The 17,994-nt window shown below is 45.9% G+C and overlaps 1 protein-coding gene across 1 annotated transcript in view; it reads right to left on the bottom strand.

Moving 5' to 3' along the window:
- LOC149341540 (zwei Ig domain protein zig-8-like) overlaps nt 1-17,994 on the bottom strand; it is a 202,970-nt gene that overhangs the window by 6,180 nt on the left and 178,796 nt on the right. The window contains exons 3-4 of the mRNA XM_089541988.1: nt 4,537-4,747; nt 810-1,106 (exon numbers count right to left, since the gene is read on the bottom strand). Coding sequence (XP_089398114.1) covers nt 810-1,106; nt 4,537-4,747 — 508 coding nt within the window. The remainder of the gene's footprint in view (nt 1-809; nt 1,107-4,536; nt 4,748-17,994) is intronic.

Genomic DNA, 17,994 nt, shown 5'->3' with positions numbered 1-17,994 from the left:
AAAAAAAAGAGGTTCTTAGATTATGTAAATGCTTAATCATAAATTCGAAATATTTGACATGCTTGGAGATTACGCATTATGCAAGGTTTCTCCGGAGAGTTAAAAAAGGCTTCTGCAGTGACTGAAAACTCTAATCTTCTTTCTGTCTGGTTAGCATTTTTTGCTGTACAGTATTTCTTAATCACTGCTGGCTGTGAACAACCAGCTATTTTATTTTTTTTTGTTCGTTGTGCTGTATTGCATTCCTCGCCTAACACTGCCAAATTAATACTTCCAGTGTGTCGCACTGTGAACTGTATCTATGAATTGCATCGGGCATTTCATAGTTTAGTTGTGTTATGTGTCATGTTGACAGCCTTCGTCAATATTGCACTAATGAAGCAGCGTAACAGATATTAAGTGCGAAAAAAAACACAAAAAACAATCGATCTCTTCACCAAGTGCCAGTCACTTGCATGATCACTGCATAAGATTTTGCTTGAGTACGCTATCATTTACGACCACCTGTGCTCTTGGTAGGCAAGAAATTAAGCTATGTGTAGAAATATCTTCGAGGCCAACTACATTCAAGAAGAAGGTGAAAAATGTGTCACCACCCCTTTCAGGGCCCTACCTTAATAATTACTTGCTTATTCGAGTACCTATATGAGCGATGTGTTCGTGCGCTATCCATCCAGTCACGTGGCCTAATTTCGTAACTTAATCCGCAGCCAGCGCCCCTAGTGTCTGTCTAGTAAAGCTTACTCCTGACTATCTCCCATCTGTGCAGCTGGGCACCAATCGTAACTGCGGAGAGGGTTCCGTCTCACCGTTCACAACGTGCACGCTGATCGAGACTGGCTCCGCGTTGGCCGGGTCGCAGGTGTAGTTCCCCGAGTCGAGCGAGACGGCCTTGCGGATGTACAGCCGGCTGACGGTCTTCTCGGGGCCCCCTTTGTGGAGCGTGATCTCTCCCTTGGCCGACACGTAGTTGATCATGCGGTCGTTGTGGTACCAGAAGACGAAATGCGGCGGCTCGGGGCTCCGGCTGATCTCGCAGGTCAGGTTAATGGAGCTGCCCGTGCGGATGAACAGGTCAGGGCCGCCCTCGATGACCGCTTTGGCCACTGCGAAGGCGCCGAAAGTGCATTAAGGCACGCCGTGTTTTTTATCGACGTCCCGGGTTCCCTCGCGTCGGTTTACCCCATGAACGAAAGACACACTTTCGGATAAGACGGGCGCCATCCTGTCCGTAAGTGCGCCTTTTTTTCGTTCTCGTTTTTTTTTTTTTCGTGCGCGTTTTACAAGTACAGCGGGAACCAACTAGCCCCAATCAGGACTCCAATCGAACCACTGTAAATGCCGTGTTAAAGGTATTGCAATAGCGCCAGCGGTCAATTTGTTATGGCACGTTACAGGCGCGCAGTGGTAAAAAAAAAAAATTCAGGTGTCTAAAGTGCATAGAGGCGAAAGCGTTTTCCGCACAACTTTGCCTATGTGACACTGCTGACGTCACCACTGGATGACGTCACACATAATTGATGACTAAGCAATGACAAATTACTTATTAATGACTAAGTACTAACTGACTGCTAATTAATAGCGCTTAAGCTTGGCCTTTAGGAGTGGAACGCGACAGCGTGTTGTAGCGCTGCCAGGGAGTCCACGGAACGCCACCATCCGTTCGGCGCGATGCCTTGCCCTTTGAACGCAACGCTTTTTGAGGGAAGGAAATGGCACAGTAATTCTCTGTTATCTCGATGGACACCTTAACCGCACCGTACAGGAAGGGGGAAATTGGGAGTGAAAGAACGAAGAGAAAGAGGGGCCGTAATAAAGAAACTGAAAATTGTATTAGAGGAAAGGAAATTACGCAGTAACTGTCTTACATATCTCGATGGACACCCGTCAAAACGCGGACACATCTGCCGACACGGCTGTCGACACGGCAGCCGACATGGATGCTAACGACAGCATGAGGCATTAAAGGCTTTCGCCTTAAAACGTACGCCTTAGTGGAAGGCTTTCAACAGCGGGTGAGATGAGTCGCTGCATTCTCCGTCTTGCGTGTCGACTTTCCGGACCAGCGCAACACTGAGCACGAGGAAGGACCCTTTTCCGAGAAATAGAGGCGGTGTTCGCTGTGCAAGCACCTTTGAACGTACAGATCATGTGGTACTACATCGTTAGCTTCCCGCGTCAAATGAACTTGAGATGGAGCCTAGCGTTCATGTTCTCATTCTGTATACAAGCATCGAGTGCGCCTTCCGGGGCCGTCACAAAGGTGTGAACGGGCAGCTGTTGTTACTGCAACGAGGTTCCGGTGCCCATAATGACTGTAACACTTCGCAAAGGACCGCTTCCCTGCGTCGCTTCCGGAGAAAGAAACGGCGCTCGGAATAGAAAGGAGCCTCGCCGCAGCCTATTAACAGATGCACGCGCACTCGTGATTGCCGCACGAGGTCTCGCTCCGGCTAATGCCAACACTGAGCTCGTTCGACAGAGAGAGTACAAGGTGAGGAGGGCGATGGGAAGAGAGGGGGCAAAAATATCAAGAGGCGTAGCGAAAAAATAGCGAGGCAGGAGCTCGGCTCCGACCGCCAACTAAGTCGGTCGACGAAGCATCGCCGCGGGACAAAAGGAACGGGTTATCCGTGCGCCAGCGGGGGCAATATTGCTAATGAACCGGCCGGGCCTTTGTTTTCATTGGGTCTCGATAGCGTGGGGGGCTCCGTCTGTTGCCCCGAGAATCGCTCGCCAGCTGCGTTTTTCTCGTGCCTTCCTCGCCTTGGGCGGCGGCACGATTTTCTTGTTCCGTATTTATCGGGTCCTCCGGTTGGTCGCGCAGGAAGGCCGAAGAGCCCCCGGGCACCAGCTCACGGGCTAGTCCTGACACCCGCGCGCCCTTCACGTTTAATGGAAGCAGCGTCGATTGGGCCGGTAACTAGCACTCGGCTCCAGGAAGTACAGTTGTCGATGGCTGGTAGAGTTCGAGAATACGAGTGTATCGGAGATGCGATGGGAGCCCTAAAACTTATATTAAGGGCGCAGATAAGGGCAGAGGCAACCGCAAGGTCATGAAAGGTTAAATAACGCTAACGAGAATCCGACTGCGAAAAAAAAAAATGAACATGATCTTTTTTCCTTCTCACTGAGAGATGTAAAAAGAAAAAAAAAAGAAGCGTAACTTTGTTCCTATCTGCAATATTGAGTGTGAGAGTCTGTTTTTTGGGAATATAGCCTTACGTATAAAAAGTCATATAAATGCGCAGGCAGCTGAGCGTAAAAAAGAATGGATAGTTACGAATCCCCCCCGAAAAAGAAATGAGTGCACGGAATGTTGGGTTGTGTACAGAGGCGAAATAATGCGAACGGGGTGCACAGTGCGACCCGCTAGAATTATCGGTACGCATTGCTTATATCGGAGTGCACACCTAGATGCAGGGCTTTGTTCACTGCCTCTCAGACGGGCTGCTAATTCTCGTTTGTGAACCACGGCAGCATTCTAAGTGCCTCCGTATTCTGGATGCATTTGTCTGTTGATTTCGTGGCGCCGTGGTTGCACTTTGAAATATTCTTGCTATGAGGCAGTGCAATACGCCGTGATGAAAAACATGTTTTTCCTGTGGTAAGGGCAGTATACATCGGCTGAATAAATCAAACGTGCTGCGTTTCCGCCGCAGACAGTTTTCTGTTGGTCTTCAGGAATGAAGAAATGGCACTTAATTTTACAGCCTGAACAGGCGGGACTAGTTTTAGTGACTGAATATTTAGGGAGCGCTGCCATGACAGCTTTAGAAATTTGGCGTATTTTAAGATGTAGATAGGACCAGCTCAGCAGATAGCAAAGTTATATGACAAAATGTTGCAACCACTTGCAGTAGTGATACAGCGCAGCAGAGCTCATGTGCGGGCAGTGGCGCAGATACTTGTGGGGAAGTTCTCCAATTGGAGGAATTATTTTTTCATATGTTAAACTGTTTATATAAAATTTACATCACATAATTAGCGTTATTTATTTTCATTAAGGTATTTGTGCCTCTTTGGCCTTCAGTGTAATGTAACATTAACAAGTGAGGAGTAAAGAGTGATTGGCAGTAAATAAATAAAAAACTATGGTTTCACTTTTTCTCTCATTAAATGAGTGATGTTATATTTATCGCTATTTTTACTTTTTCCACTTCCTTGCAAAATTTAGAGTTTGAAATATGCATTCAATCTTAGGTTTTTCTCTGATTTCTTGTGTTTAAATTTCAGCCCCTGATTCGCATAATCTTTGATGTTGTTAACTATGTTGACGGTCATTAGCCATGTGTAAATGTTTATCGTGAGACCGGCTCATAATAGGCGAGCTGGCATAAAAGGAGGCCGGTCGTTTGACCCACCATAGATATTGCCATTATCTCGCTGATCTTTCAGTGAGACAGTGACTCTGGCGTGTCGGTAACATATGACTCAAAAGGGCACTCAGAGCGGTCATTACGGATTAAACCAAGCTAAGGCTTTTCGCCGCGTCAGTGGTAGAAGGGATGGGGGAAGGGGGGGGGGGAAGCGTACCAAGAACGGTGAGGTTGACGAAGTAGCTGATCTTAGGGTCCGAGGAAACTTGGCACTCGTAGAGACCCTGATCCGAGAGCTGCACGTAGCGGATCTGCAGCGCCCAGTCCGACGAGCGCTCCAAGTGCACAGCTTGGAAGCGGTCGTCGGCCGTGTACGTGTCCAGGCCCACCGTGAGCACGTTGTAGTCACGCCGACGGATCCACAACACCTGCACACCAGTGGAAGAGTACGGCCATCGTCAGTTGCGGTAGGCAGAAATGAAAATTCGCCTGAGCTCTATCTAGTATACTTAGCTAGCAGTTTATCACAGGTTTAGCCTGGGAAACTTCCTTTGATGAAAAGATGAATCTGCTGTTGCCACTAGTCAACCGTAGTCAGTAGTTGCCAACAGTCAAGTCAAGCAAATTGAATTCTTTACTTCTGATGTTGCATGACGACGCACCTCTTACCCTGGCTAACACTCGGAATACTGTCCGTAAAATTGTTATGCACTCTCAGGGCGGCTGCCGCTGCTGCCGACATTCCTCAGTAAAGCTTTATATCGGTTATTAAAAAAACGCCGGGAAGGCAATAACGTCTAACTGCCGACGAAATACTACTGTGACACAATAGACAGTCTTTATCCATCCGGGTCCATCATACTGGCCAGAGGCTGCGTTTCTGATATTGAAATCGAGGCAGCCTGTTTTTTTCACGATTACGGCTGGCAGATTAATACTGGACTGGAAGACTGGATTAAGACTGGACGATTAATACGGCCACCGTTCGGAATGGCCCATATGCTGCGATTTCAGTGCACTACAAAAAAAGTCACAGGAGATTAAGACTAATTGGGTCATCCTATAGCGTATGCCTTGAAGCTTAGGTTCAGGTAGAGCAAGTAGAGATTTATTGTTTATTGTCTGTATTGAATTGAATACACCCATCATAAAAGAGCGCTGAATGTGGGCCGAATTCGCAAAAGCTCGGACTTGCCGCTGCCGAATGGAAGATTTTTTTACCATGATTAAATTATAAAGTCGGGCTAGTCGGTGCTTTTGATTCGTTGACTGCGACATATTACTACCGCTAAAAAACACACATAGTACAGCGAGCAGAAACACACAGGACAGACGCCAGTGACTGTCCTGTCCTGTTTCCCTTTGATGTTTGCGACCCTATCAAAGGGGCAACACCATCGAAGAAAAATCTCTCTTTTAAAAGATTGGCCTTGCGATCGAAACGTCGAGTCAAATAAAAATGGTTCCTTGAACGAAGCGTATACTGCGATATATATATCCCTCATCGAAACGTCAGTAAATGCTTGTCATGTTTCTAAGCGCGTGTCAGTCCACTTTATAAGTACATAACTTCTAGTTCATACCACATTTTCGCAAGTGTGTGTATATATATATATATATATATATATATATATATATATATATATATATATATATATATATATATATATATATATATATATATATATATATATATATATATATATATATAAGGCCCTGCTTGGGCCTTAACAGCCTGCAGTATTGTATATATATATATAAAGTTAGACGTCCAAAGAGAGCTAGAGCGAGCAAAAAGCATGAATATAGGACGGTTATCTTCGTCAGCTAGAGGGTTCCCGAGTAGCCAAACTGCATAATAAGGTGCGTTGGAGCTAGTTGCCGTGGCGACGGCCTTTTCTAGCCTCTGAAACAAAGCCTCACTGAAACTCGGGTTCAAAGAAGAGACAGGCGAGGCAAGGGCCTGCACGGAAGCTTCGCTTATTATTTCTGTTCTTCCTAGTCGAGTACTTCAGCGAGCCATTAGCATCCCCGTTTTGAGCGACTTACGCGCGGAACGCGTCCATGACGATAAGAGCCACCAAATTTCCTGCTGAAGTTACAGGTCTTTGTTTTGGCTGATACGCGGTTTAAAGCGTCCTACAGTGTTATATGATGCCCCCGCGACAGTGTACCGTTCACGTCACTAAGCAGCATTGGAAGCCATGGCTTATGTATTGGGCTCCAATAAAAAAGGCGTAGCTCGTAACGTGAACTTTGCTTAAGCCGAGAATTTCACTTAGGTGATAAAATAGTACGTTGCTTGGGTGGAAAAAAGAAACATGCAGTATGGAAAGCTGCATTTGTGTGCGCGAATGAATACCTTGAAAAAACCAGAATTTACTTGCAGGAGAAGGTTGAAAAGATCCGCTGCTAAATGTACAATTAAGAAAAACGTAGGCAGCGCCAGTATGTGCATAAGCACTTCGTGCAGAGTGTGAAATCTATACCTTGCAAGTGTTAGCCGCACTTTGATGACTGTATGCGTCATCGATAGCGCCGGTATGCTTATGTGCACGAAGAGGGCAGTACATTCAAAAAGTAATTGCCACATCTTCGCAAAATACAAATTTCAAAATTATAGCAGCTGTAACAAAACATAACGCTCTCAAACATGCTCTTGGTTTTGTGCGACGCTGTTTCGGTCTTGTTTCCTGATATTGGGATAGATGCCTTACACCGCAACGTATGAACAACCCGAATGTGAAGGTGGTGGAATCTGCTTCACATTGGTCACGTGCTAACAGGAAGATGCTGACACGTCTCTACATATTTACATGAGCCTTCCAAGCAGCGCCACAAGCAGTTCTGTCGAATGAAAAACGATGCTAGCATTTCCAACCATTCGGCAAAGAGCCATGTTGAAAAGAGCTATTAGCATGAAATGGTACAGCTGCTGGTTATCCGTCTACAACATTACGCTCCAAACACAGCGCCCTAAAGGTTCCACCTTTTTTAACACCACCACTGTTGTCATTGCCTTTGCAGCGCAAGTCAAAAGCTACTCTATGCGCATTCCGGCGCATCTCAGGATTACTCCTAGCGCTTCTTCATGTGCAGTGTCAGTAAGTGCGGATCACTTCTTTTTACCGATTTGGTTTTAAAGCAAAACAGGAAAGCCCGCTCTTAAGCTGAGCTTACTTAAAGAGATACATTGGCAAAATATGTTGATGCGGAACTGGTCGAAAGTTACATTTGTTTTTATGGCGCGTCCGTTCTGAACTCGTCGCTTCAAGCGCGATAATTAAACCAGAGAGAAAAGGAATGTTTTGAAACTAAAAAGTAGTGTCTTCAACTAACAATTCCCAATTTGCCTCCACCGACTGTATATAGTACAGATGCGTTGTTTCTCTGTTGACTTTACATAGTAAAAGCCAGCGACTGATCTGTTGTACGAAAAAAACTTTTGTTGCTCGCTTTTCGCCCACGGTTACTTATGTTTTCAGCTATGCCGTGCTGATGACCGCCAAGCGTGGAAAGATAGAAGGAACGGGAAAATAAATTTCGTTATCCAACAGCATTCCCCACTTCTCGAACACTTTGCACGTTGCAACCGCCATTTGCGCACGAGGCCGCAACGACTGCACGCAACCAGGCCAGTCACCGTGTCGATAAATGCAATTCATCGTATCAGCTCCTCATACTCAGCGCGAAAGGTATCTATTGGCTTTATAACTTCAATCTCCTTATCGTCGAAAATCAGTGCTTCAGTGCGACAACTTAAATCCGTAGAGTTTACTTTTTAACGAAGCTCTGGCTGAAGACATTAGGTAGGTGCGTATAGGGCGTGTCGCAACGGCGTTTGAGGCCGCTGACACCCATCGATTTTTGCCCAGAGCTCTGACGCCTCTGCCTCGTTTGTAGACAGCAGTAAAGAAAAATGCCCCCTCTCATCGCGAAAGTGGAGACTGTGATATTGTGTCTTTCATCAAGAGCAGAAATGAAAGCCCTTTGGGTTGTTGATGAACGACTGGAACAGTAGAGGTTTACAGCTTCGCCACGCTCTATGGGTCCCTCTGGCCTTCCTCGCCTTCATGGAGTCGAGACGGTGATAAGCGATTACCTAATCCCAAAACGGGTTACATAACAGATGTTCGTTCGAGCGTTAAAACATACGAGCAGCTATCGTGCACCCAAGTGCTATCGAGATTACTACACTCCCTTTTTCAATTTATAATCTGCATTAGTTTACCTTTGTTTCTTTCTCATCTTTTAGCCCAGTGATGCAAAAAAAAAAAATGAAGCACTCAAACCATCCGGCCTAGTCGAGCAACACGTGTAAATTTTTCTGAAAGGCGAATTTTTTCTCCCGAAATCGTATGTGCCAGAAAATATCGTGACACTGTAGGCACCGGCAAGCAAGCAATGTAATCAACAGCGTGCCAATCAACACGCCTGCTCGGGCGCGCGCACAAGCGTTCAGCGGAGAGAGCGAGCTTTGCCGTATTCGGCGCCTCATCAAAATTTCCATTAGTGCGGGCCCCAGACATCTTGCTCTTAATAATATCCTTGAATGATATAACGGCCAAGAGTCTCGGCTCGCGCGAATAATGGATGACACTTTGGAGCGGTAGCCGGCTGTTCATACGTTATTGATGTGATCCTTGCGCGGTGAACTACGCTGCTTGCAGAGCCAGTGTTGTTGTCTGTGAGCGAGGTTCCTGCGCTCCCAATCTCCCGCGGGGAGTTCCTGCCGGAAATGCACCGCTGTAGACAGCTCGGCTACGCTAGCGCCCTCTTACGGCGGGCCTCGATGAAAGTGAACTGTCGTCGGGCAGTCGCTAGCCGCAGTGGTTGCTGCTACATCGAGTGAGTGACTTTGTTTGTTCTTTTTGTTTGTTTGTTTGTTTGTTCAATTGTTTATTTGTTTGTTTGTGTGATTGTTTGTTTGTTTGTCTGTTTGTTTTCAGACGTGACAGCGTATTTCGAAGATTTAGGTAGTTTTTGTGCTGCCACACCAAACGGGTGTAGAGATTCGAAGACACTGCTGCTTCCTGATAGAAACCTGAGTTGATGACATCAAATATTACGTTTTATGGTCACAGCGAGGAAAGAACGAATGTTTGGCTAGGGTTCTTGTAAGAAATTGAAGATCTTGCTCTGTGCTTATGGTAGAAGTTGAAAAGGACGTGGTGTTGTTTTCTTGAGTCAAGCGATACCGCTCTCATGCGGTACTTGAAACAGTGCTTAGAGGCAGTTCGCGCACTTTAGTGAAGGGATAATTGAAGGTTACAGCCTTGCTACATTCGAGGATTGCAGCATTACCATTGATTCTCCGCCTACGCAATACACGTTTTGGTTTATCTATTTTAAACAAGTGGACAAAAGGTGACGGGGTCCAGATATGACGGAGAGCGATTTGTGCGTCGGAGCTATTCACCTTTTTTTTTCTCCTTTTGTAAATGGCTGGTCAGAGCCAGCTGTCATTTGAATTGGTGGCCTTTAAATGGTTTTCTTCACATCGTATCCGTACTTTTCCGCGCAATTACAGCGAATGTCAATAATAATTGATGTTGCTGGAGCAAAACACGAGATGTTCCAATAATGGATTCGTGCTGCCCTACATTCCTTCTTTTTCCGCAAACCAACGAATGGCAACAAAGAAAACTTTCCTATGTGGTTTAGTTCAGGTTTATGGGCGCTTAATGTTCCAAAGCGACTCGGGCAATCAGAGACGCCGTAGTAAAGGGCTCCGAAAATTTCGACCACCCGGGGTTCTTTAACGTGCACTGACATCGCATAGTACACGGACCTCTAGAATTGATCTCCATCAAAACTTGACCGCTGCAGCCGGGATCGAACCCGCGTTTTTCGGGTCAGCAGCCGAGCACCATAACCACTGAGCCACCGCGGCGGCTTCTTCCTTCTGTGAGTGCGCCTATGATATTTGGTTGTTTTTTTTTATTGCGCACTTCGGATACTATGCTTATCACAGAAAAAAGTTTCAAGACTTTTTTTTTGTTTCCTGGTTGAAACTGCCAACGAGCCTACACTGACTACAACAAGGACACCAGCAAATTCTTTTTATGGAACGTTGTTTCTCGAACAGGGGTGTATATTCCTGCCACTTCTCAAAAACGGAGCACACCAATCCATAGTCAGCATGAAGTCTAAAAAATTACCGACGATTACGTTACTTCCTAATGCGAAATTTGAGCGCAGCAAATAAGCTGTTTCACCTTTTCGATAGTGAGTCAACCCCAGCTGCGGAGTTGGTTTCAGGGACAACGCCGCCGATGCCGACACAAACAATATGATACCCTCGCTTCCGCAGCGCTAAGAACCAGCACTAGCCGTGGGAAGGTGGTCACGTATTCGTCGACGTGCCGGGGCCTACGTGAAATAACCGGCGCGTCGGCAACTGAAGAGCACCCTATCCGCCACACAAGAACAGGGGGGGGGGGGGGGGGGGGACCCTTTCCTCCTCTTTCTGCATGGCGGCGACGGTGTTCTATGCAGTCACGTTATCTTGACTCTCTAGCGGCGTCAGCGGCATCCAGCGGTATCAGTCGGTCGCTGCTAGCGCTGGGGGGATGAAAGGGGGGCGGAGCTGGTTACGAGGCCGACGACAACGCCGACGACGACGCGAAACCCAGGAACGGACGCCAAAGAGCTGCGCTCTAAAAGTTTTTAACTGGTTGCCCCTCGAATATGCTTCAAGTTCGAGAGCATAAATAGAGTTCAGACATAAAGACGATCAATGTAGAACGGAATTCAGGCAGCCGAAGGAAGCGTACAAAGCAAACCGGAAAAAACGGAGCTTCTGCTTCAAATATGCATCCACTGAAACACAATCTTCGCCATTTTACGACACTATAAGTCTAGTTGCCGCAAAACCAAATCCAAAGGTACAGTGCACGTGGGACTCACATCCTGGATTTCACTGCGAGTTGCTTTTTTTTTTTTCTATTAAGTGAAACGCCCGTGGATCTTATCTGTTGCAAGAAAGCATGCAGCTAGTAACACGCCACTGGAGAAACAAGCGTACCATGTGCCTCACGCTGTTAAGACGGCTTTATTATTTAGCTGCAGTGAATAATAGAATCATCGTTAGGCACTGTGGAACTTGAGCTCGAGCTAATTGGCGAGCACCCTATTAATGAACCGAGCAAACACAACGCACTGCGCCCATTGAAACAATAGTAAGAAATGGTAGCTCGTCACATTCCGTTGTCTTCTAGAGGATCGAAAAAAAAGTCTCGCTTATGCTCCAGATCTTTCGTTTTAATTTTAATAATAATTCGGCAGCGGTGTGTGACCTTCACTAATGAGAGCTTCGCTCAGTGTTACTTGCATTAACAAAGTTTTTCGGTATCACAGTCTCCATTCATAATACATTCGCATGACCGCAAAGAAAGCAACAAAGCTTGAAGACATAGTCAGGAATATTTATTTTGCGTTCAGTTGTTTGCTGCTACATTCAGAATGGCAACGAAAAATCAAGAAAAACTCATTACGGCATTTTACTTTTGTCTGCCGCGCTCTTAAATGAAAAACCTGTAACCGTCTTTCGTTAGAAAGATTGAGCTTTGCATCTCGATAAAATTTTTACCAACCTTTTTGAGCGCCTTCCAGCTATACAGTAACTATTTCCCCTTTGTCAAGAAACACCCCCTCTTGCACACACGTAAAGACACAAAGGACACACACACACACACACGCACACACGCACACACGCACGCACGCACGCACGCACGCACGCACGCGCGCGCGCAAGTAATTATACCTCGTGGCCTAATTTGTTTTTGGGTGACGTTGCTCAGTCTATTGACACGGAGCTAAACTATAAACTACATGCACCACCTGGCGGCGTGTTTGGAGCCATTGCGAGGAATCGCTTGCAGTACCCGTGTCATGCGAGGCTTAGGTATTACAAAAAATTGAAATAAAGCGTCACAGAAAGCGTGAAGCACACAAAGCCACAGACTGCCGCGCCTAACCAGCGGGTGTCAACAACTCGTGAGACGATTCGCATCCGTGGATTGCCACTGCGCCGCGTGATGTGTTCGCGTGGCTGCAGACGCCGGCGGTTGGGCGCCAGCCGCCGCCTCGACTCGTCGAAAAATTCAATCGTGTGTGACGACACCAAAAGTCTCTTATCGTCGCCACGCAGGCCTTTCTCGTTTGCTGGATTGCGTTGACGCAAAATTTACTGCTTCCTTTGCTTTTATTCCGCTGAACCCTCGAGTTGCCCGTTTATATTGTTATCCGGATCGTTTTTCTACTCATATTACGACGTTCCTTTCTTTGTTGTTCTTTTTTTCTTGCATGCTGGTTTTTCGAGAAACAAGAAAATAAAAGCACGCAACCGAAATGGCGGCTCCTGATATTGCGGCCTCTTAAAAGCGCCGTGTGGAGACGACACTTTCATGGAAGACAACGAAGTGGCAGGAATTGAGGACGACCAGAAAAAAAATAGTTACGGTGAAAGAAAACAGTCAGTAGAAAAGTGGGCAAGGGCAGAATTCTTTGAGAGCGCCAGCGCTTTACTGCCAGCAATGAACGGCCCTGGAACCGCGAAATGAGGAATAGTTTTACCGCTCGTCATCCGGCATTGTGCCACGTTCACGACAGTGTGTATTACCCTTTTTCTTATTAGGTTATGATCCGGGAAGTTGATGCGTGCGAATAATTGCGTCCCAGATGGCTAAGGGTGGTCAAGAAAGCAGGTCATTCACCTTTAGTCATATTCGCGCGAATCCGGGGTCGAGGAAGAGCGCGAACATGGTTGCGCTCGTTGCGCAAATCGCGAAATTTTGTGAGAGGTGGCGTTAACATTGTGAATTATTTTTTTTTAATACCTGTCTCTCGAACCCCTTCTTTAATCATTTACTTTACGATACGACCCAGCTGTCCACCTAATGTGTGACTGCTACCGCGGCTTTATAACTACTTCCAATAACCTCTACGAATACACATACTCTCTTTGATTTCGGCGTAATGCGAACGCTGTTGTTTCCAGTTGTGTTATGAATAAAGTGTGAAACGTCACTAGCGCGGACAGCGGATACTGTTGTCGCGCAGTTTCCCTTATTACGCAACCTGGCGTAAACACTGCCAACTTTTAGGTTTGCGTAACCGGCCAGCCGAAACGCGGCCACCCCTCACGCTGTGACTGAAGTCAGCGCCATCTACCCGACTCGACGCAGAACGGAGCGACGAGGATGGTTACGTGATCACAGACCGACCAAATGCGAGCTGCAGCCAAGGGCGTACTAGATACAGCTCTCAATGTGAAAAATTCAAGGAAGTTGTATCACAGCGCAGCCTAGACACAAAAGGTAAAGCAGATGATGTAAATTCAAATAATGCGTTTGTCGAATGCACTTAATATTTTAGTTCAAGCACACCTTTTCACGACGCCTTTTGACACCTTTATCATGTCCAAATAAGGGATCTTTTTCTTGCTTTGTATGTGCTCATAACTCACCGCGAGTTGCGAATATTTCCTCAAGACGCGCTTGCTGATCCTACCCTATGTAGTACATTTGCATCGTAAAGTGGAGAAATGTAGTAATATACAGCAGCCTTAAGATATCACTCATGGATTTTCACGCCACTTCTATGATGCTGATATCTAAATCATATAGTTCACGTTTGAACATCGCTGTTCACTATTCTCTAGGTGCATTTCACCAGGTGTACATTCCTGTTTTAGACACTCATGCATCGTCTCATCTTTATATATGCACAGAAGAAATCAAGTTTAACCGTTAAATTTTTTATCTGGCATGCATTCCCCAACGTCTAGTTAAGATATTCCATCTCAAGTTGCGGCGCTTGGCCTTCACAGGATTCCTTAAGCCTTTCATTTCGTTCGAATCATTCGACACCCCTCGGCCCGGTTTCCATTCCCAATCAGCATCTCCTCCGCCATGAGCGCGCCGGACTATAAGCACTACAAACTTGCTCGCGCTTCACATCCCCAACACTCGCCAACATCAGCGCAACCGGGTGACACAAGCGTGTGTTTTGCTTTCTTCTAGCCCTCTAAAGATTCTGTACCCACCTCAGGAGAACGGGGGGGGGGGGGGGGGGGGGGGGGGGGGTGATGCGGCTCACCAAACTTTGTTTTTCTCAAACTTCCCTGGTGCGGTGCCCAGGGCCCCGTGCCACCCAGAGCCCTGGGCTTCTCCAGTGCTGGCCTATTTCCTGCATGCGGATTGCCTTTCGTTCCGCCTGACAAGCGTCTGCTCCTGTGCGCCTCGGGGCATCGATGGGGCATCTGTCAGAGCTGTCGCGGCACCATGGCTGCGCCGGCGGGATGGGTGGTGGACGGCCGTTCCCCAACAGGGTGGCTTCGGAGACTTTCCTCTCCACAAGACGCCCGCCTTCGAGGAAGACCACGATCTGCTTTCTTTCTTTTTTTTTTTCCTGCGCCGGCATCTCTTCTTTCTTTCCTAGGCTTTCTTCAGGGTTATCTTTATTCTTCCCAAAGCTCGCCTAGCTCTTTCGTTCACTGTGCCGTTTGGGAGCCGCGTGTTTTATTTTTTTGTTTGGTGCTGGAGAAAGGATAGGAAGCTTTCCCAATTTCCTTGCTATCAAGCGCAGCGATATAAAAACCGCAGAAGACGCCGCGGCTATTGGTGGCGGTCTGGTCCCCTTTGAAGCACCTGGTGCGCGTCGGATGGCGTCGGCGCCTGCTGCTATGTGAGGCGTTATCAAAAAGTATGTGAGAAGATTTTAGCTTTGAATATGTTTAGGGTGCAAGAAAATCGGCGACAAATTTTATAGGGGCTCCGCCGGTCTGGTTGCGAGCAGTGGATGTTTTCGTTTCGATTGTTGGGCAGGGGCAAGAAATAGGAAACGCCGTGGTTCGCGTACGGGACAAGGTCGCGAGCGAGGCATTCGAAAGCGAGAACAGCTGTCCCAAAGCCAACGCGAAGAGCAAAACGTTTTCTTCCTTTTCTCGGTTCGTACCGAGAAGTAAAGCTTTTAAAATTCACGCAGTAGAAAGTATTAAACAGAGGCTGCTGTGAAATATTCAGTATGAATGCTAAAAAAACAAACAAGAAAAGGAATGCCTAAGGCATTCATATAAAGCTGTACCCTCAGGTTTCCTTGAATATCTCGGAAATTTCATTGCTTTTTTCGAAACCTCTTCCCCCTGCCGCTGTCTCGCCAAGCAGAAAAGTGAAGCAAACGATATTTCAGTTGACGTTTTCTTCAAAGGCATTTTTGATGCCTTTGTTTTCTGTGTAATAAACAGAATGAGTATTCATCTGGCCTGTTTATTTATTTCTTTAAAAGGCAGCGCTAGTTTATCGTACTATCGAGGACAGAAGTTTGCGGGACTCGAGTTCTTGGAAAAACGTTTATTGTAGCTCCACCTTGCTACCCAGTCGCCAGAAATTGTTACTAGAAAAAGGAGCACTTAGGTCTTTAATACCTTCGTACAATATCAGGCAACTGGGTAGCGAAGTGGAGTTGCATTAAATGTTTTCCTAGGAACTCGCCTCCCGAAAACTTTTGTCACCCATGGTACGTGGCTCCTCGTCAGCTTTGTTTTATGCGAGGTACAGATTCAATAATCTTTAGGCAGTGCTGAACGTCGGTTATATGGGACATAAAAACAAAGCATCAAAGCATGCGATATCGTTCTCGTTTAAACTTTTTCGCCCATCAGAAATGTTTTTTTCCTCTTTTTGCCAATTATAAACGTTCCACTGTAGCAGCTGGCCATAAAATAAAAATTACAAAGCATTTTACTCCTCGAACACGCTTGTTTCAAACGCTGGTAACGATTTGGGTTGGTGGGCTTTGGCATGGAGGTGGCTGGTCACATAATGCTTCACTATGTAGCATAGTACAATTTCAGAGTATCGCAGAATCAAAAAAAAGTTTGTGAAATATGATCTGAAAGTTTATAGTTTCGCTGTCCTTGCTTCTGTAGCATCAACGCACGTCGGTCAGTTGTAGCAGTATGTCCGATATCGAATGTGGATAGTGAACAATATTTGGATTCAAAAGACGACGTGGTTGTGTACCCACACGTAACCACGTTCCTTATTTTAACGGGCATGGTCTTCTATACTGATGTGATGTGTAGCGAAAACTCTGCGTTTCTGCACATTCGGAAGGATTCATTTCGTACGCGCAGCTTTCTGAGCAGTTCAAACGGTGTCAAGCTAATTGTTTTATTACTGATAATCACCGTCTACTATGCAACGGGTCAATAAAATTTACCGATTCGTTGGCAGATAAATCTTTGCGCACATGCAGCTAAACATAGAAAAGAGAATAAGTGCCTATAATTTATTCATCGACAAATTAAAAACTCTCGTTTTCAGTAACCTGGAATTGTTTGAATGAATGTCTAAAACAAAAAAAAAACTACGTGAAAAATATCTCCTTCCGGTGGGTAAAAATTAAGAACCGCCAGAAATAACAAGGAAAGCTTGCGGAAAACCTGATTAATAATTCCTAGTAGCAAGTAACAAAATTGAGGATCCAAGGAGCACTTCGATAAGTACCATGGAGAACAAGAAGCAAAGTTGTAGAACGCAGTACCGCCCGAAAGTGTTACACAGGTAATCACACATGCACAATGTATTTCTACTAGCAGTAAGAACACATGAGCTGTTCCTGATACCGAGAACTTATTCAGCGCTAACGATACGTATGATAAACATCCGATAAAATTAATCTAACAACAAGCGTCGATAAATAATGCAGAACGAGGAATCCACGGTAGATAAAATTACCGCAAGACTAGCTCTCCGTGGTTGAACAGCCTCATAGTTCAAGACACATGTGCGCTCGCAGTTACGGCTGCAGATACGCGCACACGCCTAGCCTATACATTATAAACGCTTCTGAGTAAAGAGTTTCGGCGCAGAGCGGGCCTGTACTGCAGGAACTCGAAATTGAATGTTCTATCGGAAAAACTTTGCTAGAATAATTTGCCTGCGCCACTTCAAAGACCAATAAAGATAAACGCCGCTGCCCGCCTGAGGAAAAATAGAAATTAAGAAAAAATGCGAAGAATACCCTCGGCGAGCAGAAATTAAAGAAAAAAGCTATTCGAACGGCGATTTAAAATGTTTAATGGCCCAGCGTCGGGTTGATGAAAAAAATATTCGATTACGCGCATCGAGGGCGCTGCTGTTTTAAGTTCACTGCGGTCTAAAAAAAAATGAGCCTTGGCATGTTTTACGGAGGGTAAAATTACTCGCACCATTACGCTCTCTTTGTATTCACTCATGAACGAGGGCCCTTATCCCCAATTTAAAATTTAAAAAGTTCAAACTTAAGCAATTAAGAAAACAAAGAAAACCAATTAGCCTCAACTTCGTATAGGCATGGGGGGTCGCTGTGGCGCTAATATGCAAAAAATGTGTACGTTTCATGGCATCCTCAAATGCTGCGCTGCCTACTTGCTCAATATTTTACCCCCCGTGATTCGATAGAAGCTCTAACGAATTGTTAGACTTTACTTGGGATGAGCGAAACTTTTAGTCACAAAAGAAGCAATAAAACGTGGATATGTTGAGTGCTGAGGAAAAGGTATAGGCATCAAAATTATGAATTGAAGGAGGCTTTGTTTATGGTCTTAAAAGATTCACCGTAAAGATTAGGAATTTTGTGAAACGAATGGTTGCCCAAGGCAGGTTTTATGGAGGCCGTCTCAGCGGCC

Source organism: Amblyomma mixtum, chromosome 5, assembly GCF_055824585.1.
Source record: "Amblyomma mixtum isolate Tamu chromosome 5, ASM5582458v1, whole genome shotgun sequence".
Classification (NCBI taxonomy): domain Eukaryota; kingdom Metazoa; phylum Arthropoda; class Arachnida; order Ixodida; family Ixodidae; genus Amblyomma; species Amblyomma mixtum.
This window is presented reverse-complemented; position numbering and strand designations above follow the sequence as displayed.